At 36.7% G+C, this 25,519-nt stretch overlaps 1 protein-coding gene across 3 annotated transcripts in view; it reads left to right on the forward strand.

Annotated features, from left to right (window-relative positions):
- KIF25 (kinesin family member 25) overlaps positions 1-25,519 on the forward strand; it is a 91,522-nt gene that overhangs the window by 12,822 nt on the left and 53,181 nt on the right. For 2 of the 3 annotated variants that reach the window (XM_072643914.1, XM_072643915.1), the window contains 5 exons: positions 5,782-5,904; positions 10,656-10,794; positions 15,951-16,054; positions 19,337-19,425; positions 24,673-24,715. In XM_072643914.1, coding sequence (XP_072500015.1) covers positions 5,782-5,904; positions 10,656-10,794; positions 15,951-16,054; positions 19,337-19,425; positions 24,673-24,715 — 498 coding nt within the window. The remainder of the gene's footprint in view (positions 1-5,781; positions 5,905-10,655; positions 10,795-15,950; positions 16,055-19,336; positions 19,426-24,672; positions 24,716-25,519) is intronic. The other variant, XM_072643916.1, reaches the window with a different exon arrangement.

Below are 25,519 nucleotides of genomic sequence, written 5' to 3' on the forward strand. Positions count from 1 at the left end.
GGGAAACTATGAATTCTTTGACTGCATCATATCTTTTTTCTATTTCTTTATCTATGAAATAAACAAGTTGAACTAGATGCCCTTTAACATACTTACAAAATTAAAACTCTGTGATCCTACAATTATACTTCTATACTATGATATACCTAACATATCATAGCCTATTGTACCACAGTCAACACTTGTTAACTGGTTGAAAAATCTAATCTCTCCAAATTCTGAGTCTGTTTTTATAATTTTCCTTCATTCCACTGGTTCTTGATAATTATCAATAGTTCTTCTAATCATGGATGAATAGGTTCTCCAAAGAATTAATTAATGACCTATCTTAACCACTACTTTGCTTTCAGTATATTTGCGGTGACTACACTGAGGTGTTCAAGGAGTAGTATCTCCAGTGTAGGACTCACTAAACCTTTCTTAGGGCTCTTCATCCACCATTGGTATCTACTTGGCACCAAACTCTCACCTATGGATCCAAGAAGTTATAGCATAGCATCCATGCCCCAGGTAAAACCTTCTTAGTAGACAAACTAAACCAGACTGAAAGCAATTAACAGGCCTCAAACTCATGGGTGAACTAAGGGGATATCTACCTTTGTAGACTTCCCCAACAAAATGGGCAGATGAAAACAACTCAGTACAGTGGCCATGAATTCAGCTGAAGCAGGTGCTATGGAGTGCTTCGACTTTAGACAGACATGGGAGATGTCAAGGTTATCCACTACATTCTGGGCCATTGCTAGTTATTTTGCCTTTCATCTTGCCAGTGGACTTCGATAACTCTGGAAGAGAGAGTGAGGCTGATGACTTTGTGTGACTGCCTCATTTAAACCTAATTCAAACGCAAGTTAAGACATCAATCCATGTCATTGGTCCTCTTTGAAAATAAGACTAACAACAGTGATGATCCATCCCCATAGCTTAAGACAATCTCAGTCTTTTTTATTGAAATAGAGAAGTTCAATCTGGTAGTTAAATAAATGAAATTTATTGGGTTTATTGGGGTTAGAATTCAGTAAGCATTTACTAATTGCTTTCATATGCAAAGGATTGTGTTAGTAAAGTGTGTAGAAAGGAATGCTTATGGTGATTTTAAGGAAATTAAAGGGTAGTACTAGTGGAGAATAGATTCACTCCTCTATGTTTAAGGATGGAAAAAGATTATAGCCTTAGACAATGAGAGTGAAGCTATAGAATTCCCTTACTTTCTACCCAAATGTTTCAAAGAAATACATATATATATAGCCATCTACCAGTATCTAATCTGTTGCTCACCTATTGAGGTGGGCATTGAAGAATATGCTGTAGAGGTAGGAAAGGTACCAGAATTCTCCCTCTACTTTCCTCTCTGCTCTTTTTGATGGCATTCATTTCTTAAATATCAGATTGCTTTTGCTACCTTCAAGGTGTCAACTGAAATTAAATCTATGACTTTAGGATGACCTTCAAAGTAAATGAATTGAATTAGATAAAATGACTCTCTGGATTATTTCATTCTTGTCACCAGAAGGGCCATTACCGCCTATTTGCTGTTGTTCTGACAAAATGAAAGTGATGCCTTGAATTCTGAAACCTGTTCCTTCCCAGGACTTCATGTATTTTTCACTTCTCATTACATCTGTGTGAGATAAGCATCATCCCTAATTCTTTTTGACAGATGGGGAATCAGGAAACGAGTCAGACAATTTACCTGTGGTCATAGAGGTATAGATCTGGGATAAAGACGCCTTGCCTAGTGGGCTTCCCATCTTAATTAAACTTGCAAGAGTCATATCAATTCATCCTGTATTGTATATAAATAATGTGTGAAGTAAATTCAATAGCAAATGAAATTGTGTTTGGGAACACAGGAAAGGATAAGAAACATATCAGTGGACTGTTGAGCCAGAATAAACAAAATCCAGGCTGCTATTCATTAAGAGACTGCCATTTACATGGTACAGCTATCAACAGTGGAAAATATTTTTTTTCTTACAAGTGTGGCAAATGCTGCCATAACTCTTTCTCTGAAAGAAACAATCCATGGAGGTCCAGATGTCCTGCAGAATTTTGGAAACTGCTTTCTGCAGCTATTTTATTTTCTGGCCACTTTTACTGGAGTAATTAAAGTGGTAAGCATATTTCCTTTTATAGAAGCAGTTTTCTCTAGGAAATTCCAACTGTAGGACATTGGAAATTATGTCTTCATTTCCCTTTCCTCCCTAACCTTTCCTAATTGGGAAGGTCCCCTGCCCCACCTTTCTTAGAAAGTCATGTACAACATAACTTGCCTATAGGATTATCTTTAGAACTTTTCTATTAATGACACTAGCCACTACTTTTAGCGAGCAGAGGGAACATCTGGTTCAGTACCTCACTTTATCTTGAAATTCAACTGTTGAAAAAAATTAGGTCTTTCATCACACATATAGAATCACGTATAAGCTTACCATAGGTGTAGGACATTTTTTACCATTATTTAATTATTTTAAAAATCCTAAACTTAACACCAAATAAAGTTGCACTAGGGATGCCAAGTAAAACAAAAAAAAAAAAAAAAGAGGATTCTGTGTGAAAACATGAATATCAGTTACATACCATCTGCTGTTCCTTTAAAGTATTTAATAAATTCAACACATAGCTTCCAAAGTTGACCTGCTTGTATGTTAATTTTCCTGCTCTTCTTTTCTTCTCTTCTGTACATTTTGAAAAAAAAATGCTTCAGTTATTGAGGATAAGAATAGTGTGCTTGATTACATTAGAATCCATTTCTTTATACTACAACCCCAAATAATTAAAAGAAAAAGGAAAAAATAGGTTGGGGAAACTGTGGGAAATAGGACAAATAAAAACTTGACACTTGAAATGTATAACAAATTGTTAAAAAGTCACAGTGCTGACTCCCAGCACTCAAAGGATAAATGGTCAATGGATAAGAATAGATAATTTTCAAAGAGAAAATATTAATTGTCAAAAATACAGCATAATACAATGGAGAAACACCAACTCTAGAATCAGAAGTCTTCAATTCAAATTCCACTTCTGACTCTACCTGTGTGACCTCAGGCAATTCAGCCTCATTTTAAAAATGAGATGGTTGACTAGATAATCTAAAGTTCTTTCCAGTCTTACAGCTTTGATCCTAGAATTTTATTTAAAAAAAAAATGTTTAACCTCACTAATACTCAAAGAGAGGAAAATTAAAGTGACTTAGAGGTACAACCTCATGCCCATCAAATTGGCAAAAATATTTAAAAATAATAAAATTCAGTGCTGGCAGGGCAAAGGAGAAACAATTACACTCACTCCTTGCTGGTGGATTTTTTTTTTTTTTTGGTGAGGAAAGAAAGGATTTATTGGACTCCTATTTTATTTCAATCAGTATTAATCATTTCAGTGTGATTCCATAGGGGTAATGATTGTTAGCAATTATTAGTGATATATTCATCTAGTAATATACTTCTAGTCAGTCTAGGCAACTAACATGAGCATAAGAATTACAAATATTAATGTATATTTTACATATCTTAGATATAGGAATAATTAGATAAGGTTAGATAGATTCTTTCTTATAGTAGGCTTCCAACTTTAAAACCTATAAAATTCACGGTTCACCATTTTTTTACTCATTATAAAGTGCACTTGCCTAACCACAAGAATGCTGATGACCAAACCCAGTGTGGGTGGAATGTTTTGACATGATATGGAAAGTCCCTAGACTTATTTTCATACCTCTGGACCACCTTCTCTTGCCTAACAGGAGGAGGAGACCATCTAATGACCACTTAGTAAGTGGAGATGACCTAAACCTTGCCTCTCCTAAGATCACCCTTGCTGATGCATCATTTCTGGCCCTCCTAGAAGTTCAAAAACAAAGTCTGTGAACCAATGAAACTTTGTATTTTACTTTGCCTCTTCTAGGGGCATCTCAGATCATGCGGAAGCTCTGAGGTTCTATTTATTGACAGGGTCTGGTCCTTTTAATAAATGGTTAATGGCTTGGAGTTCTATCTCATTGTTTTTCTTTTAGGTTGGATACTTTGGGACCCCATAGTTAGCAATCTGGCAATAAGAAGTAAATATTTAAAAGCAATATTGTATTTGACTCAATAGCCCCATTATTGAGAATATACCCTAAAAATGTTTTCCAAAACAGAAACGTCTCTCTACTTAAAAATTTGTATAGTAACATTATATATAATTTCAAAAAACAAAAAACTGGAAACAATTTAAATGCTTGACTAAATAAATTGTAGTACATTAATAGAATAGAAGAATGGAATTAAGACCAGCAAGTATCACAACTAATGTGGAAATATGCTTAATATTAATTAATAATTAAATAATTAATTAAATTAAAATTAATACATATGTATCCTACATCAGATTGCATACTGTCTTGGGGAGGGAAGAGGAGAGGGAGGGAGGAAAAAAATGGAGTTAAAAATCTTATAAAAGTGAATGTTGAAAACTAAAAATTAATTATTTAAAATAAAAAACAACACATATGCGGAATACAAAAATAATCATCTGAAACAAAGCAAAGTGAAAAAAACAGATCTAGAAGACTAGAATATATATAGTAATTATAAGCCTAGGAAGATAAGGAAATAAGAATGAAGGGACAAAGAATCTGGTTGGGGACTTAGAGGAGGTAACTAAAATCATGTTATATTTGTATAGGTATTGAAGTTAATTTAAATATAATCAGCAAGCTAGTTTAGTTTGTATTGACATTAAATGTTAGGTTAAAAAAATTTTTTAAATGAACTTGTATTCTATTACCTTGAAGTCTAGAACACTGAAGGGACTTTCCAATGAAATCTAGGGTGCTCAAAAGAGACCCTAGTCATCTCCAGTGGAAAATAAAGTGGAGGAAGAGCAATTATTACAAATATTAATACTTGCCCATAGAGGACATGGCTAGAATATAGGGGCAGGGAGAACATGCTAACTTATTTTTTATTAAGTACCTTCTATGTGCCAGGAATTATAGTAAATGCTTTACAAAAAATGATCTCATTTAGTTCTCACAACAACCCTGAGATGGGAAACTTCTCCATCCCTAATTATGATCCCCATTTTACAGTTGAAGAAACTAAGGCAAACAGATGCCAGGTAACTTGCACAAGATGTCATAGCTTGCAGGTATCTGAGGTCAGATTTGAACTGAGGTCTTCTAACTACAGGTCCAGTCCTCTATTCACTGCATCTACTGATTACCTCTGAAATATGTCTCTGAAAGGATATATCTTACTCAAAAGAAATATGATTTGTAAAAGGGGTGAGGAAGGGATAGCGCAACATAAATCTAAAAGAAGTAGTCTTCTGAAACAATCAAGAAATCCTATATGGATCATAATGGAGACAATGCAGGAGAAAATCAACAAAGGTGGAAGTTACAGGAGTATTATCATTAGAGTATACTACGGATGTAGAAAGAAAGAAGAAATAGGTGAGGAGTCGGAGAAATACATGACAAGCTTGTCGTAGAAGCACGATCTCGTAGTGATGAGGATGTTTCATTATTCAGACATCTGCTGAAGCTTTCTATCACAAGTCCATTGTAGCACCTCATTGTTATAAATGGTGTCTGTTTTAACTTGTATTTCCTTTGGTGAATGAAATAGATGTAAAGAAATAAATTCCATAGTGATTTTTCTTCCTTCGTTGCTCCATTCACACCTTCAGATGTCTCTAGGTAGAATACCTCCCATCATTACCTTCAGGTACTTTGTTCTTTTAAAGTCATAAATTTTTAAAATGTTAAAGTAATGTTTTTTTTCTTTCCCTTAAAAGTATCATGGAATCATTGAAAGAAGCAACAGTAAAGCTATGCAACTTTGCTGTCTTTATAATCAGCAACAAGACTTGAGAAGAAATACATACTCAAACCTAACCCAGATCTACCAGGTAGTACAGGTAAGGAAGCTTAGTCACATGTCAAAGGCGCTGTTCACATGGTAGTTTTTATATGTAAATAATCTATATGAACAAATAAAAATATGTATATATTTATGTACATACACATACCTCTATATCTATACACACACACATCATAGAAAAGACAGCGCTTACAAATTTTAAGTGTGAACAAATAAATACAAGATACTTTGGGGAGAAAGGCCCTTGTTGGGGGTGGGGAGGAGAAAGGGTATCAAGAAAGATCTCATGGAAGTTTGTTGCTTGAGATGAGCCTTGAAGGAAACTAGGTTACTCCAAGAGTGAGGAGGGAATGAATTCCAGGCATGGAAATAATCTATACAAAAGCATAGAGAGAATAATAAGTGGCATGCCAAGTATGAGGAACATTAAGGTCAGTCTGATAGATCAAAGAGTGTTTGAAGGGGGACTGATGTACAACAAAAGTGGAAAGGACTTGAAATCTCTAACAGGAGATTTTTTATTTTATCACAGAGGTAATAGGGAACCACTATATTTTTCTGAACAGGAAAGTAATATAATCAGTATTATAATACCTATACTTCAGGAAAATCCCTTTAACAGCTGTGTGGAAGATGAAATAGAGGAAAGAGAAACTAGAGGTAGAGGGGACCTTTTAGGACCAGTGCGATCAGGGTTCGTTGGGGAGGGTGCAAGAAAGCGTAGGTAGGAGTTCAGTGTGAACTGAGGGGAAGCACGTCTCAATGAGTGCCAGAACATAGAGGTGAGTACAAGAGGAAAATGTGCCGCATGAAGGGAAGTTTGAAAACGGCAATATGTGGATTCTAGAAGGTACAATAGAAATGAGTCTTCAGAGTTGAAGAGGCAAGGCTCTTCACTAGTACATGAGGTTGAAAAACTGGAAAATGATGATAGGGGTAGGGGTATGGTTTATGCTTTGGTAGCTAGGGATTCTTTTAACACTTTGATGCAAAGAGTGAGAATTTGTGAGGCACAGGAATTTAGTCTCTTTTAACTAGGCTTTCACCCTCAAGGATCCAGTGAATGACCCAGTAACTGAGGTCTCTTCCAAGTGTAGGAGCACAGATGTTCTGTACCTCCTGGGGAGGGTAGTGGATGGGAGGGAGCCTGATATCTGAAGCTAAGGTCCTGAGTTGCACCCAGGAGAGGAAAGGTGAAGTATGCAACCAGGATCCAGGAGGTGAAAAGTGAGCTATATAATCTGAATCCAGGAGGCAAAAGGTAAGGAATGTGAGCTAAGTCGAGCTTGAATTGTGACATATAAAAGAGACTTGTCTTTATGGGACTCAAAAAAAATGTAGTTGAAGCTAATTCATGTGTGTTAAGGAACATTCCCTTCTTTAAAACCGACTGATCGATACTAGTTGAAAAACTTGCTCAAATTTTGTTATGAATGTCTCACACTGGAGACAACCTCCTCATTTAGGCCTTGCTTTCCAGCACTCACAGAATAGAGGGCAAAAGTTTGTAAAGTGACCCATATCTGGGCTGCTTCTGAATAAAAAGAAAAAAAAAAGACAAGGCATTTAAGAAACAGAATAAATAATTTCTGCAGCCAATTCTGGTGATATGCTCCCTCTGAAGGAATAATAATTTCATTTTCTAGGCTGATGTCAAATCTGTCTTGACTTCAAAAAAAAAAAACAACTAAATGCTAGAAAAATGGTTGCATTTAGATGTTTTATTAAAACCAAAGCTAGGATGGCATGTCATTACAGAGGAAAGGTTCCCTCGACAGTACTGACAGGTTCTGGGATAGTATTAGAATAAAAATTAGGTTTCCATATTGTTTCACTGGCGATTCTCCAAGTAAAATTGTGCTAAGTTATTTTTAAACCTCCAATTCAAGGCATTGTTTTGCTTTTTCATTACAGCCAAACAATGTGTCCAGCGTCAAAACTTTGACATGTAGTCATTGCTATGACAAAAACACCACCTGTAAATGTGATTAGTGAGCTGTCATGATTAATAAGGCTATAGGTTAGTTGGATGGAAATGGTGTCTTTACTTTTTTTTTAATGTGGCACTTTAGCATATTGAAAGTATACTTGAAGATTTTTAAGTTAAAATCCTTTAAATGAATCAAATTGTCTGTCTCTAGCTATTCTGAAACATTCAAATACAAAACAGAGAGAACAAGACATATTTATAAGAGTTGATTGGACCATAGAATGAAGTCAAGAATCCTGGATAGGTTTTTATCCTGTTATGGGTCAGTTTTCTTCATATATCTATACAGACTGTACATATAATGATCTCTTCTTTTTGCCAAGGCAGACCAGGTAACTAGGTCAGCAAAAATCCATCACACTGTGCTAGCCATCTTGGATAGAAATCCACTAGGACAATAAGGACTTTGTCTAAATTCTGGATAAAATCTAATATAGTTCACATAGTATTTAAATGTAATTTAATAATAAATAATGATAAAATAAATTATTCTCTATTTGAATAATATCTAGAACAATAAATTGTTCTAAAATGAACAAAAGTAATTATTAAGAAAAATAACCAAAGTGTATAGTTAAAATATTTGCTTTCTATGCATCTGCTGAATGTTGGTCATTTAGAAGTCATCATCGTTGATGATGCCTTGATTATGGTAAAAATACCATAAGTGTTAAAACAATAAATATATTTTGTATCAAATTTCGTAATAATTCCTCAGCTTTCTTCAGGCACATAGTAATTCCTAAGCTTTCAGCTTTCTTTAGGGCACCAGATTTTTTACTGTATTTTCTTTATCTCCTTTTTAGACCAAATCTTATACAAACCCTTTATTCTTCTCAAATTAATTTATTCGACAGCAGCATTTCTCAAACTTTTTGATCTCAGGACCTCTTTACATTATTATAAATTATTGAGGACCCCAGTACACTCTGAAAGTGAGGACCCCTCAGAGCTCTTTGGTCATGTGAGTTAGAGTTATCAATGTTTACCATATTTGAAATTAAAATTGATAATCTAAAATATTTTTCCATTCATTTACAAATAATGTAAATAACATTTTCATAAAAATTGCTATTTCCAAAAAATAGTAGAACAGTGGCATTGTTTCACATGTGTCTGAACATCTCTTTAATATCTAGCTTAATAGAAGACAGCTGAATTCTGATATCTGCTTCTGCATTCAATCCATTGTGATACGTTGTTTTGATTGAAGCATATGAGGAAAATCCAGCCTCACACAGCTATGTAATGGGAAAGCTGAATAATATTTTAATAGGCAAATAATGTCTTAGTATCATTATGAAAATAGCTTTCACTTCAGGAACTCCCAGGGGTCTATGGACAACACTTTAAAAACCACTGTTCTACAATATATCCTTCCAAACTATGTCATATAATTGGAATGGTAGACCATCCCTAGTGCATCAACATGTTTCTTCCATTATTCAAAATGCTCCTAAAATTCCCCCTCTTTAACTCTTGACTGAAGTCTCTTTGACTTCTAGAGTTAAGCCCTTTCTAACCACTAAAAAGTTATTATACATTTTTAGATCTGACTGTATCACTTTCATGGAGATGTGTCTATATTTTCTTTATGATTTTGTCTACCAGTTGTCTTGACTGCAACACCATGTTAGTGGTCCTGTATATAGATCCTCTAGGACAATAAGGACTTTGTCTAAATTCTGGATAAAACCTAGTATAGTCCTAGTATAGCAGTTAAATGTAATTTGTTAATAAATAATGATAAAATAAATTATTCTACATTTGAACAATATCTAAAGCAATAAATCTTTCTAAAATAAATGATAAAAGTAATTAAATTCTTTTTAATCACCATAATAGTATTTACTTTTATTAATTTCCTTGTTTACTCAAAAAAATTGAGGCAATTTTAAGTACTTATTCAGTTTAATACAAAAATTTGCGTTTAGAACATACCTTTCATTTCTGTTACCTCACTCCAACACATACATAAGAACGTTCATGCTGATAAATGCAAGTAATCCGATCCTTTAAGCCTATGATATCCATGTTTTAGATTAAAAATTAAGAAACAGACAAAATAATTGTACCATTTTACTGGGTTTGTGGGATCAAAGACCATTATTAATCCGTACCATGGAATGGCAGTGCATTCTCTTCACACTATTTACTTATCTTCTCTGTGTATATAGAAATTTTTTTGACTTTGTAAAGAGAAGAATTCTTTTTGGGTGTTTTTGTATGGAAAACTTGTGTATAGAGAAAGATTTGTTTTGATAAAACAATCTCAAGGGCAAAAGGAAACCATGATGAATGAAATTTTGTTTGGTATGCTTTGTCCTTCAGAGATTTCTGTCAGGATTTTGAAAAAAAAAATGTACTCAGAGTTTTACTATGTTTGAGTCCATGGCAAATAGTTTTAACTTTATGAAAATTCCATTTTTTTTTCTCATTCATCCATCATAATTATGGCTCTTAAAAGTGGATCTGGGTAATTGATAAGAAATTCTTTTCCCATTTAATGACAGGGTGACACAGAGGTTTGGAAGTGGTGCCAAATTCATAAGGAAGTCAATGGAGCCAGAAGAAAAATACCATATGTTACCGTCTTTCTGCTTTTATTTGGTATTTCATGTTCTAAGACACAGAACTTTAAATAATTGTAGTTGAGGGACTGTTTTCTATTGAATGGGAGGAAATTGTTTATCAGGAAAATGACTATACAAAGAAGCACAGATAAAACTTTTCTTTAAAAGTGTCGTTGACATTAGCAATGGTATTAATGGTTAGGAATGTGTTCTTCTCATTTATAGAAATTTAAACAAGACCTAAAAGATTTCCAGTCTTTTTCTTATCTACTTATAAGAAATTTCCAACATCAGTACCAGGACTATCTTTCTCAGATAGTGGATGCTGTTCAAGGAACACAGCTCGAGAATGAGACTCTGCAATGTAAGCCTCATTAATTGCAAATACAAATTGGGTCACTTGGGTTCAGAAAATTTCTGTAGAGAATATAACTTGATTATCATGATTGTTTTTCTTTTGGATCATGCTGATCTCAAAGGTATAAGTAGGTAGTATAAAAATCACGTGTACCTGAGTGATTGAATATTTTCATGCCTGACTTCCAAATTACTTGGCTCTAAACTTTGTGCACATTATGGACGGCACCTTCCCTCTCCTGCCCCACCCTGCCATTGTTGATGAAACTGAATTTGATGGGATTTCATAGGAATGTACTACTTGGCCACTTTGGTAAGGGAAAATAGCAAAGCAATTTTCTGGCATCTGAGAACAGGATATTTAGTTTTAAAATTTACATTTTTATAGGTATTTGATTAATTTAATTAATAAGATAGATTTAATACTGCTCATTTCAGAAATTGTTGTCCTTTTCCCAACCTTCCCTAAACACATGGTAAAATGTAAAAAAAAAAAATGCTACTGTAAAAGGTGTCGTGATTTGCTACTGTGGAAAGTAAACGAAATTAACAAATGCATTGTATTTTGGAGAAACTCTCTTCCAAAGGCTGCTTTTTACATTTTTAAATTGAACTTATAATAATCAGACATTTGAAGTATTTCCCAGTTAAAAAGGACGTTATTAATCACCCTTAGTACAACCCCCTCATTTTGTAGCACTAGAGAAATGAAGTGGTTCCATCTGTTCTGAAAATGTTTCCATTATCAGACAGTTTAGACATGACCTGACCACTTCCAAAATCAGAACCTTTGGCAGATTGTCTCAAGGCATAGAAAAATAAAATTATCATTTAAGATCATGTGAATCATTGGCCAAGATAGAATTAGGATTCAACTGTCTTATGAAAGAAAAAAAAAGAAATAAAGCCTGGTGTTACAAGTGAAATTTGACAAAAGGGTAAAATGAGGCAATTCTTCGCATAAGTTAACATTTATTAGCAGGGATATGCTGCCTGTCAATAAATGGGTCAGTGGATAGCCTCCATTTATGCCAAAGACCTGAAGCAAAAGGACAGTTCCCCTTATCTAGGTTTGGAGGAGTACAGAACACGGAACAGAACAGGTGACATCATATGGTTAAGAGCAACTTGATTAGTTACGGAGCTGAGGTGCAGGGAGCCACATGATTGGTTGGATGTTTGTTGATAGGGGGCCAGTAACAACTCCCCACCCCTTCCCTCTGGAGAGTAGAATGCAAGTACAAGATAAAAACCAGACATCCTTGAAAGATATCTTGGTGCTACAAAGATGTTACGGCTGATTTCCTTGTGTTCACACATATTCCTCAAGGTCAATTAAATTCCTCCAGGCAAGAATAGATCAGTGATTAGCAGGAAAGCTGGATTTTAAAACTTACATTACAGGCCAGCTGAATTTACAACTAAGTTCAGAAGACAAAGAACCAAGACTTAAGTAGTCATGGCACAAAAGCAGCTACAGCACAAAAAAAAATCAAAAATCTTCTCACCGGTAAACATTTTAGGTCTGTCTTAGTCAGGACTGACATTCCTAATGCAAAACCAGGACTTGAATGGCCTTCAGGGGTTGAGGTTCTGGGACAGGGGCAAAAAAAATCGTTTATTGCATCCTTTTCTATTTTGTATTTCATCTGATTCAATTTTTTTTTCCTATTCACATTACCTTTAATTGCAATGATGCTTCCCAGAACTGTTTTGTAAGGCTAAAACTGTATCTTAGACCTGGCCTACTTACAAAAAAAAAAAATTTCTTTTTTTTTTTTTTTAAACAAAAAGTAAAAGAATTCATGCTCTATGACCCTGGGTAAGTGTTTCCTCACCTGTAAAATGAGCTGGAGAAGGAAATGACAAACCATTCCAGTATCTTTGCCAAGAAAACCCCAGATGGGGTCACAAAGAAAAGCACATGATTCAAAATACCACAACAACACAAAAAGAATTCATGAAGACTACTTGGTAAAAAAAAGTTAATTAATAATAATGTCACAGCTAGATCACTGTTTAGTTGTAATGGTTTTATGACCCTATAGCACAGGGCTTGGGAAAGATTGTTTTACTTTGTTCCCCTGCCAAAATAAGCATTCTGACCTCTGATATATAGTCAAAACCCCTAGTCAGAGTAGAAATTATATTGTCCCACATATAAGGATATTTAAGAATTTAAAGGTCAAATGATAATGGGAGAAATGCTAAAGTCTTTAAGTATGATATATCTATATGTGTATATGATCCTTAAAGACTCAACTAAACTGATTTTGTATTTCCTGTCTAAATTGTGCTTATAAAATTCTTTCCATTTAATTTTATTTCCCTTTTTACCCTTGGAAACAAATCATCCTTACCCCCACAAATTCAACAACTAAAATTAAATGTAACATTGACTTTGAAGACCATATTTTTTTTCTCAGCTAATCTGACAAAACTTTCAAGTTTGAATTCCTTTTATTTAGATCTTTTATACTTGCCAATCAACACACTTTGTGTCAACACAGTCCCCAAACTCAACCTCTCAGTATGTCATTGATTTAAAGTCAGATTTGAGTTGAGCGCACATTCCTTAAGTGAACACTGCTCTCCTAGAGCCTGGGGAATACAGTTATAGCTTAGTATCATGTGGTATAACATAAGGAGTATATAATTCAAAGTCAGAAGACTTGGATGTGAACTGTTTCCACTATTTACCTACCTATGTGACCTCGCGTAAGAAGGGTCTTAATAAGTGTATATTGATTTATTTGCTCATCTTATTATTTCACTTAGACATTTTTTTTTCATAGAATTTGGTCAATGCATCTAAATAATATTTGGAGAAAGGAGATTGAACCTCTCTGGTGAAAAACACTTAGACTTGGAACCTCTTAGGCAATGAGAAAGAGTGTGTCCCTCTGGTAAAGTTTCATGTCTATATTTGTGTCCATACTTTAAAAATGTAGACTTATTGTTTTACTTTTCACTTAGAGGAGAATGATTATAAATCTGCACCATGCTTTGAGTCTTTCAAACGAATGATGCTGAGTAAATATAAGGTGTTTATCTCAGCAACATCAATCATCATCATTACCATCCTTCTTGATGGATAATAATGACTTGCCTAATAAAATGATTGTTATGTTTTCTATTATGAAATACATGTACAAATTTTGAAAATAGTACTGCTTTAGGAATTAGTCTAGCAAGCTTTTATTTTGATTCCTGAGACTGCTGACTGGAGGAGCCAAGTCCTCTTACCTTAGAGTACCCTGAGCAAGAGGCAATAGTTCCGAAGTTATTGTCAAGGTCAGGTTTTACTGACCTTGTTTGAGAGACAGTATGGTACAGGGCAGGGATAAGGGCATCAGGGTTAGAGTCTTAAGACCTTCATTCAAATTTTGTCTCTGCCACTTAATATACTTGATTGACCTTGGACCTCTCTCTGGACTTTGGTTTCTTCTAAGGTAAAAGGAAGTAGTTGGATCCAAGGACCATGTCACTCTCCAAAGGAGCTCTTAGGGTAGAAACACACACACACACACACACACACACACACACAACACACACACACACACACACACACACACACACAAGGAGAGATGCCATGTTGCTGTACCCCATCTTGCTGGCTCTTGGAAGCTCCAATGTGGGCAAGGTTTTTTGCTTTTTGAAGTGAATTGCTACAACTCCTACCTTCCTGATCCTATAGTTCAAATGTACTACCTTTCTTGCTGTGCTAACTTAAAGCAAGTTGAGAGTGATGCAAGTTCTCAGTCTGACCTCCTTGGTTTAGTATGAATTTAGGTAGTATAATGAATTCTGAAAACAATTGTTACCATATTCTAATTTTTTTGTCTTTATCTGTTTTCTACAGGTTAATACAGAAAATAATGTTATATTTATGAAAAAATTATATTTAAGATTTTTTAAATGGAATTTTACATAAAATGTCAAGGAAAGAAATAATTTAATGATGAATTTTTTATATTGACAGGAAATGCTCAAACTGTGTGAAATTTAATAACATATTGCATATAGAACACTAAGTATTTCTGCTCTGGAAAAACATGGAGCATTTTTTAAGCTGTCTGTGCAATCTTTGGCTTTCTCAGTGCCAGGAAATGCAGAGCATTATCTTCAGTTTTCTTATTATATTTTATTGTATATTCGTCCTTCATTGCCTGAAGAAGACCATGCCATCAGAGAAATAATGACATGACTTGCACTTGACTTTGCTTTGAGTGAGGGAGGGTTGTGAAGGTCACCAGCCTCACATCCTCCAGAGCCATCTGAATCCAGTGACCAAATATTCATCAGGATGACTGGAGATGACCCAGGATGAGGCAATTGGGGTTAAGTGACTTGCCCAAGGTCACACAGCTAGTGCGTGTCAAGTGTCTGAGGTGAGATTTGAACTCAGGTCCTCCTGACTCCTGCACTGGGGCTCTATCTACTGCACCACCCAGCTGTCCCATTGTATTTTATTATAACTCATTTAAAGGGCACCTAAGTAACATAGTGGATAGAGCACTGGGACCAGAGTCAGGAAGACCTGAGTTCACATGCTGTCTAAGACAAGTGTCTATTAGCTGTATGACCTTGGGCAAGTCACTTAACCCTGTTTGCCTTAGTTCTTCATTTGTAAAATGAGCTGGAGAAGGACATGGCAAACCACTCCAGTATCATTGCCAAGAAAACCCCAAAGAGGGTCACAAAGAGTCTGAAATAACTGAACAAAAAACTTTTATAAAACTTCAAATGATAGCTTCTTTTCTCCTCTTCAGACCCAAAATATTGCTGCCTGCCTCCTCGCGCCATAACTGTCATCTTTGCACCCCTCTCAGTCCAACCCCTATTTCTGTAGAAACCTAACATTTCTCCTAAATAGAAGACTTACCTGCTTTTACTGTTTTGACTGACTTGACTGCTCCATTCATTCAACTAACTAGACAGTGGTCACCTAGGTCTAGTTGACCCAGAAATTTCAGAGCAAATCATGTAACCCAGACATCCTAAGTAGCAAAAATATAGACCACCACCACCAAATGAGTCAGGTAGAGTTCAGTTGGAATTTAACCCAGCAGATATGTAAGATCCAACTAGTTTGTGCATGTGAATTTCTGCATGTTGGCTTTTTATTTCATTGTTTCATTAAAAAAAAAACACCATTTTCAGCGTTTCAGGCAAGAGCAATTGATCTCGAACAGTCTTTACAAGAAATAAGTGAGCGTTATCAAGTTGAAAAACAGAAAAGAAAAACACTTCACAACAATCTGGTGGTGAGCATCTGTGTTTAGTCGTTAGCTGCTTTACCAATATAATAGACAGTTAATATGGTACATTAGTGGTACAAAAACATCTGGAAATTCTAGTCCTCTTTCCCCTTCCTTGCTAGATTTTTCCAGCTGCTTTTCCTCAGATTTATTTTTCAAAAGTTTCAATGAGATACTGTATTTATTTATTTGATCTAAAATTCTCTGAAATCTGGCACTATTTAAGATTCAAGTTTCTATTTGCCATCCATTGTTTGTTATTATTCTTTGCTAAATCTGGGGATTCATTTAATGACTGAGTCAGCCACAAAGCATGGACTTAACACCTTTCTGCCTTAGATAAGAAGTGTCCCTTCAATATTTCATTTATGTATACTGTACTTGTGCTAGCCTCTTTGTTTCCTATTTGCCTTTTCCTAAAGTCCTACCATCCTGCCTTTTCTGGCCTTCTGCTGAGAATTCTGGGTCAATCTCTAAGACAGGATATAGAACTATTTACCTCTAGAAGTAGTACAGTTTCTCTTACTCTTGTTTGCGTTTCATTTACAAAAGGAACACTTTCTAAACTATGCCATTCATACTCTTAAGTTGATTGATTTACAATTTTATTCAGGCCACTAAGTGCACAGTCAAGATTTGATGAGTAAAAAACCAGTTAGCAAAAAATATCAACAAAATAGTTTCATCTAGGTAGCAGCATCAAAGTTATAACCATTTAATGAGAATGATGAGCACGGCTCTCCAGGTCTCTCACCAGGGCCTTAGGGACTTGCCTTGGTTTAAAGCAGCAGCAGCTTACAAAGAAATGAGAAGTCCTTCCAGTCTGAAGTACTATCCTGTCATGCTCACAGCTGGCTGTGAGAGATTCCTCCCATCACCAATTCACCAAAACTTGGCCTTAGTGCATTTAACCAATCAGCTAAAGAATTATGCTACCAATAGCCTTGCTCTAGGTCTCCATGGACAATGATGATACATGCACCTTGACGCACTAACACCAAGGCGTCTAGTCATGCCCTTGGGCTAAGCCCAAGGCTTGGAAAAGTGGATGATGCCCAGGACACTTCCCTTCTGGCTTGTAAACTCTAGAGTTCTTGTATGATATAGAGTACAGTTATTTTCACTCTTTTTTCTCCTGTATGAGCACATGCCATTACAGGGGAATATGAGAACCAAAATATTTTATTTCTAGACAACCTCCCAAATACCGCAGAGCATTATGTCAGGATGTCATTTTTCTTGTCCCTTATTCCAAGGCGATTTACTGCCCTGGCTTTTTTTCTTCAGAAAAGAGCACCTAAAAGAAATCTTTCTCATTTAAATAAGGTCATTTGTATGATTGAAGAAAGTACACTATTAGTACTCTATTAGCATTCTAGAAAATATTCTATTAGTACATCAGTTCATCAGTCATTAGACAAGGATCTCACAGTATGCCAATAATTATAAATGTTAATCAATGGTCTAAAAAATTTTATCATCTTTTGCCTGTTTTTCTGCCTTTCTGACATACTCATTGCAGAAAAAGGAGGTCGTATGGGACTTTATATTTTAATGTGCTTCACAGTCTGTGATGGCCAAAGTCATCACCTAGTGGCAAGTCAACTAGTGTTCAGCTTCTCCATACTAAACCAGCTAACACACACCAACCAAGCTAGACTGATCCTTGTAAAGGGGGATCAATCTGTCTGTAGGACCAGAGTCGAAGGATTAATGTTGCAGTCTCTCAAAAGATAATGGTGAAATACATGTGGTGAGATAAGGTTGTACCGCAGCAGAGAAGGGCATAAAAGACATTTTCATAACCAGAAAAAGAGAAAGAATGGGATTGTAACAAGATCATGGGTAAATCCATGGGTATGAATGAATGAAGCATTTGTTGGGTGTTTACCATGTGCAATGAATTGTGTTAAAACTTGAATACAAATAGAAAAGTACATCAGTTTCTGTTCTCAAGGAGCTCACGTTCTTCTTTGGGGGAACCAAGAGGTATGGAAGGTTTCAGGTGCAACTCAGATGAAAAAGTCCCATGGTTCTTAGGGTGCAGCAGCAAAGCCTATTGGCAACATTTCCTCTTTATTGTCATGTCCAGTGATAAACATTGCATAATTTTCTGATGTTGAATCCTTTGACAGGGTCAAGGACTTTGGTAGCAAGAACTCTCTTTTCTTGTCCTTCAGTAAGCATAGCTATAGCATGTACAGAAACAGTTGCCAGGCTGCATTTCCACAGGATGGTGGCCAAGGGCACTGGGCTAGAAGCATTGCAATTCCCAAGGCTTTCGGGTTCAAGATCCTTGGCTACCTCCATCAGGGCCCAAGGGGGCACCACCTCTCCAAGGTAGGGGTGGTGAAATGGAGTGCCTGGCACATGCTGCCTCCTATCTGTCCTTTAATGTGCCAAAGCTCATCTCACATGTAATGTCAAGAGTTCTAGAGGAAAGGATTGGGCATACACTTGTGGAGCATGAACAGGTGGTCACGGACAAGGATTCCCCAGGAAGAGATGGGGAGCAAGTGACAAGGCAGGAAGAGTAATTTACACTCTTTAAAACACAGATCCATTGAAATATTAAAATATTGTTATTATCATAGTATATGACACATAAGATACCATAAGGTCTAAAACAAATGTAACGTTTGATCTTTCAGGAAAAATTTGAAATTTATGTCCTACTCCTAATCTGTGAACCTACACCAAGGTTCGTAATGTAGCCAGGAAGCATACTTCTTTCACCAAGGCAGATTGTGACCCCTCTCTGTCTCAGTGGAGAGTCTTCATGCATGGTTATGTCTAGAAAATCTATCATCTTTTGCCCAACCTGCTAATAAGCCCCTCCAGGCTTAGCTAGGCTGGCCCTTATATGGAAAATGCCACATGCATTGAAGTGCATTTACAACGTGGTAGGGCCTGCATACATTTTGAATATTCCTACTACAATATGATAGAGTTAGGACTTCAGTGGAAAACAATATGTTTCTTTTCTTGTTGAATATTTTCACTATCTGAATATTTTATTAGCTGAAAAGATGTGATCCTTAACTTTGTATTGTTTGTAACTTTCATAAGACAAAACATATTTGCCCACATTTGGGGAAGGAAGAAATGTTGGGGTAGGGAGGCATGGACACTCAGGAAAAGTTACTTGCTAAATAACTGATAAATAACTAATGCTAAATTCCCTAAAAGAAACCTACTGGAGAAAAATAATCCATTTGAAAAGAAAACAAAGGGCTAGCTCAGTCTCTCCCCTCCCTTGTTTATTAGAAGGTATTTCTTTCATCGTAGGAGCTGAGAGGAAATATCAGAGTACACTGCAGAATCCGCCCTTTGTTACCTTTTGATACTGAATCCAGAGATCCAGCCCTCCAGAACAGGTAATTTGTATTTGTACCATGATTATCATTGACCCATAAAATCATAGAGACCCAAATGCACATGTACATAAGTAGGATGTATAAATATGTATGTAATAAAGATGAAGTATAGTATTCTTTTTAAAAACTAACATATTGTACATGTACATGTGTGTACACATACATATATATGTAGAAAGAATATATCTAGAAAATGTTGACATGTTCACACACACACACACACACACACATGCACACTCATATATCTAAAAAATGTTGCCAACAGAGTTCATAGTAATTTAGGTAACCCTCTAATCTTTATCTTCTTTAACTATATAGATAGATAGCTAATATCTGAGGTACACAGAGAGTCAGTAACCTTCCTGTGAGGTTATTGTCCCCAGTAGTTCCTTCTTCTCTTTGATAGACACTGGCGGGACCTCAGAACCACACTCTCAAGTGCAATTCTGTCCTAGACTAACCTGCGATTCATTTTCATTGCCAACAGCTCCCTCCTGGTAACTTGACCAGCTCTGGCCCCACTCCTAGATACCTCCTGCCCTAGCCCAGGTGCACATCAACCACCTGTCAGCTCCGTAGGGACATGTAAGATGAAACGCATCTCTCTTGGTTCAGTCTATAGGTAGTAGAACTGAAGGAAACACATTCACAACCCTAAGGAAGGACAGAGCCAGCAGGTGAGTCCTGCATGGTTGCAGTCCCTTGGTGTGACTTGATCTCACACTATCTCCTTCAGAAGCAAACTAATCACAAAGTACTTTTGGTTTAAAAAAAAAAGAGCAGAAGACACCTTTCTGCTGGGTTCTGTAGCTTCAGAGGCAGACCCATTCCTGCATAGAGACATGGCTCAAACATTTGTACAGTGCCTACAATGTGCCAGGCACAGAACTTTTTCCATATATTTAGAAGGCAGCTAGGGACTCACGTGCTCTTCAGATATATTCCAGAGCTTGTGAGTCTTTTGGTGATTGAGGGGCTGCTAGACCATGGCCCTGACATCGTCTAGAACCCTATCATAATTTCCTGGTCTATGACCATTCTCTCATAGCTCACCCTTGTGCTCTGTCCTGCTGATGGAATCAGGCAAACTGCTATTGGATGAGGCTCTCCTTTCCCTCTTTCCCTATTAAAGTATGTGAACATCTGAACCTAAAAAGTCCTGCATTCTAAACATCCAGGGTCCTATAACCTCTTTTACTGATGTAACTTTAGGATTCAGGAATGATGCAGAGAAAATATTCTCAGAGATGTTTTAAATCTTGACTCTGTCACTTACTTCACATGTGATCTGCCTAAAGTTACTTAAACTCTCTGGGTCTTAGTCTCCCCATGTGTCAACTGAGAGAGTTAAACTTGAAGTTTCCCCAAAACCTTTGATGTGTGTAGCCTCTGTCAAAATAGTCATAGCAGCACTTTTGTTGCTGTAAAGAGTTACAAACAAACTGAATTCTCATTGATTGGGAAATTGTTGAACTGATATATAAAAGTAATGAAATTTATTGATCAGTAAGAAATGGTGAAGATGAGGAATTTAGGAGACATGGGAAAGTTTGTATGAATGTATGCATAATGAAAAAAAAACAGAGCAAGGTCTATACATAATGACTAAACCACTTAAATGAGAAGATCACTAAAAGGAAATCAAACTCTGGGTAATTAAAAAATCAGCTGTGGTCCTGGAGAACAGCTTCTGTCCTTTCAACAGAAAAGCTGATGATCTCCCAGACAGAATGTTATTGCCCAATACTGTCATTTGTCAGCTGGTTTTGCATGATTTTGTGCAAAAGGGAGGTTTAATTTGGGAGGTACATCTTCAGAAATTACATAAATGTAAGAACAGGGGAGCAGAGCCAAAATGATGGAGTAGAAAGACAAAAAAACGAAGGCTCTCCCCACACAGCCCATAAAATACCTATAGAGAGGGACTCTCAACAAATTTTGGAGCAGCAGAAGTGGAGAACAACAGAGTGGAGGAGATTTCCAGCCCAGGGTGACCTGAAAGGCCCATGGGAAACATCTGTTGCACCAGATGCAGAGTGGAGTGCACAGCCCAACCCAGCCTTGGCCAGGGGCATGGCGCGAGACAAGACTCTGGGAGGAGGACACCTTGGGGGCAGAATCTCCAGTCGCAGCAGCGAGTCCTCAGATCCCTCAACCTACAGGTGCCAAAGGTCAGTGACAGGGTCTTTTCAGCTGGCCAGGAAGGAAGAAGGGCCTTCCCATAGCTCTGGCCTCAGGCAGCAGCCCACAGAGGCCACATCAGGCAGAGGGCAGCAGATTTCAAGGTAACCCCTACAGCTGCCTGAGACCATTGCTGGATTGTAAAAACCCCTGGGGGCACTGAGGGAGCTGGTCTTTGTCTCGCACTGAATGGTGGCCCTGTCCCCACAGCTTGACTGAATCCCACCCCCACAGTGCTAGCTTGGCAGAACTGGAGGTCAGGTGCCTGTGGAGAGGAAACTCTGCTAAGATTTTGGGCACAAAAATCCTTCCCTGTGCCCAGACCAGTAGACGCTTGATTGTGCCACATTGGAGGAACTGATATCTTACAGGTCCCCAGAGTATACCCTACTCTTGACAAAGAACCCAAAAGCCAAGTAACTGGTTGGGAAAATGCCCAAAAAAGGGAAAAAAAATAAGACCATAGAAGGTTATTTTCTTGGTGAACAGATATCTCCTCCCATCCTTTTAGATGAGGAAGAACAATGCTTACCATCAGGGAAAGACGTAAAAGTCAAGTCTTCTGTATCCCGAACATCCAAAACAAATATTCAATGGTCTCAGACCTTGGAAGAGCTCAAAAAGGATTTTGAAAATCAAGTTAGAGAGGTGGAGGAAAAACTGGGAAGAGAAATGAGAGAGATGCAAGAAAAGCATGAAAAGCAGGTCAACACCTTGCTAAAGGAGACCCAAAAAAATGCTGAAGAAAATAACACCTTTAAAAATAGGCTAACTCAATTGGCAAAAGAGGTTCAAAAAGCCAATGAGGAGGAGAACGCTTTAAAAAGCAGAATTAGCCAAATGGAAAAGGAGATTCAAAAGCTCACTGAAGAAAATAGTTCTTTTAAAATTAGAATGGAACAGATGGAAGCTAATGACTTTATGAGAAACCAAGAAATCACAAAACAAAACCAAAAGAATGAAAAAATGGAAGATAATGTGAAATATCTCATTGGAAAAACAACTGACCTGGAAAATAGATCCAGGAGAGACAATTTAAAAATTATGGGACTACCTGAAAGCCATGATCAAAAAAAGAGTCTAATTATGGAAGTCATTTACAAAACTACACAGATATGGCCTATATTGAATTGCTTGCCTTCCCAAAGGGAATGGGTAGGGAGGGAGGGATGAAGAGAAGTTGGAACTCAAAGTTTTAGGAACAACTGTTGAGTACTGTTCTTGCTACTAGGAAATAAGAAATACAGGTAATGGGGTATAGAAAGTTATCTTGCCTTACAGGACAAAAGAGAAGATGGGGACAAGGGAAGGGAGGGATGTTAGAAGAGAGGGCAGATTGGTTATAGGGGCAATTAGAATGCTCAATGTTTTGGGGTGGAGGAGGGGAGAAATGGGGAGAAAATTTGGAACCCAAAATTTTGTGGAAATGAATGTTAAAAGTTAAATAAATAAATTTTTAAAAAAACAATATAAATGCAGAACAAGGAAAAAAAAGAAAAAAAAAGAGCCTAGACATCATCTTTCATGAATTTATCAAGGAAAACTGTTCTGATATTCTAGAACCATGGGGCAAAATAAATATTGAAGGAATCCACTGATCACCACCTGAAAGAGATCCAAAAAGAGAAACTCCTAGGAACATTGTGGCCAAATTCCAGAGTTCCCAGGTCAAGGAGAAAATATTGCAAGCAGCTAGAAAGAAACAATTCAAGTATTGTGGAAATACAATCAGGATAACACAAGATCTAGCAGCTTTTACATTAAGGGATCGAAGGGTGTGGAATATGATATTCCAGAGGTCAAAGGAACTAGGACTAAAACCAAAAATCACTTACCCAGCAAAACTGAGTATAATACTTCAGGGGAAAAAATGGTCTTTCAATGAAATAGAGGACTTTCAAGCATTCTTGATGAAAAGACCAGAGCTGAAAAGAAAATTTGACCTTCAAACACAAGAATGAAGAGAAGCATGAAAAGGTAGACAGCAAAGAGAAATCATAAGGGATTTATTAAAGTTGAACTATTTACATTCCTACATAGAAAGACAATATTTGTAACTCTTGAAACTTTTTTCAGTATCTGAGTAGTTGGTAGGATTACACACACACACACACACACACACACACACACACACACACACACAGAAAGAGAGAGACAGAGACAGAGAAAGTGACAGAGACAGCACAGGGTGAATTGAATAGGATGGGATCATATTTTTAAAAAATGAAATTAAGCGGTGAGAGAGAAATATATTGGGAGGTGAAAAGGAGAAATGGAATGGGGCAAATTATCTCTCAGAAATGAGGCAAGTAAAAGACTTTTCAGTGGAGGGAAAAAGAGGGGAGGTGAGAGAAAAAATATGAAATTTACTCTCATCACATTCAACTAAAGGAAGAAATAAAATGCACACTCATTTTGGTATGAAAACCTATCTTACAATACAGGAAAGTGGGGGAAAAGGGGATAAGCAGGGTGGTGGGGATGATGGAAGGGAGAGCAGTGGGAGGAGGGAGCAATTTGAAGTCTACACTTTTGGGGAGGGACAGAATCAAAAGAGAGAATAGAAGCAATGGGGGGCAGGATAGGATGGAGGGAAATATAGTTAGTCCTATACAACACAACTATTAGGGAAGTCATTTGCAAAACTACACAGATATGGCCTATATTGAATTGCTTGCCTTCCCAAAGGGAATGGGTAGGGAGGGAGGGATGAAGAGAAGTTGGAAGTGAAAGTTTTAGGAACAACTGTTGAGTATTGTTCTTGCAACTAGGAAATAGAAATACAGATAATGGGGTATAGAAAGTTATCTGGCCCTACAGGACAAAAGAGAAGATGGGGACAAGGGAAGGGAGGGATGTTAGAAGAGAGGGCAGATTGGTGATAGGGGCAATTAGAATGCTTGGCGTTTTGGGATGGGGGGAAGGGAGAAATCGGGAGAAAATTTGGAACCCAAAATTTTGTGGAAATGAATGTTGAAAAGTTAAATAAATAAATTAAAAAATTAAAAAAAAAATAAATGTAAGAACAAAATACATTAATAACACTTGTGATTTTTGTCCTCCTAGGTCCATATCACTTTCTGAAAAGGTGATACATGCAACTGATGATGTAAGTTAAGTTTTATAATGAAGTTGATGGGAACTTGGTGGGGGGTGGGTGATAATTAGAGATGGAGGTCTTGGCATGTGGGAAAGACATCTTAGAATTAGGTTTTCAACAAGACCAAGGCCTTGGTCTACCTGTACCGTTCTCATCTAAACCAACCCGTAGCACAGTACTCAGCGGTTACCATGGTACCATAACAGACACTTAATATTTATTGATGGATTGATTTGCTAGCACAGAAATGATAACAGCTCACATTTACATAATGCTTTATGAAGAAGTAGGAATAAGATAGGAGCAGCTTATACATTAGCTGATTATTGCAGAGAAGTAATAGAAATGATGTGAAACTATAACATTTGATATCCAAATGGCCCATAGGCTTGGTTATTTGGATAAGTCTTGGGCTGCTTTTGGAATCAATAATGCAGTTGGTTTGGCTCACCCCTTAAAACCTAAAATGATCAGAACAACCTCCCATTGACCGGGATGGAAAATTTCTATTTTGTTCTTCTGTAGAGGGAGAAAAATACAGAAGATTAAGCATTTTTCTATGAACTATTCCAGCTCCTATTTGCTTTTTCTTTCTGCCATTTTTGCTAATGAAATCATTTTGGGCAGGATGACAGACATTCAAAACAAAACTTGAATGGATGTCATTCTTTCCTCAGTAAATAACAGGCTACAACTATTTTTTTCTTTAACTGTCACTGTCAGCTTTTCTTCTTTCATGTGCTCTTTGGGTCCAGCCTTTTAGGGTTCAACCTAATTTCAAAAATATCATTTTAGGATGCACTAAAGAAATAT

The sequence above is a fragment of the Notamacropus eugenii genome, chromosome 2 (assembly GCF_028372415.1).
Source record: "Notamacropus eugenii isolate mMacEug1 chromosome 2, mMacEug1.pri_v2, whole genome shotgun sequence".
Lineage (NCBI taxonomy): Eukaryota > Metazoa > Chordata > Mammalia > Diprotodontia > Macropodidae > Notamacropus > Notamacropus eugenii.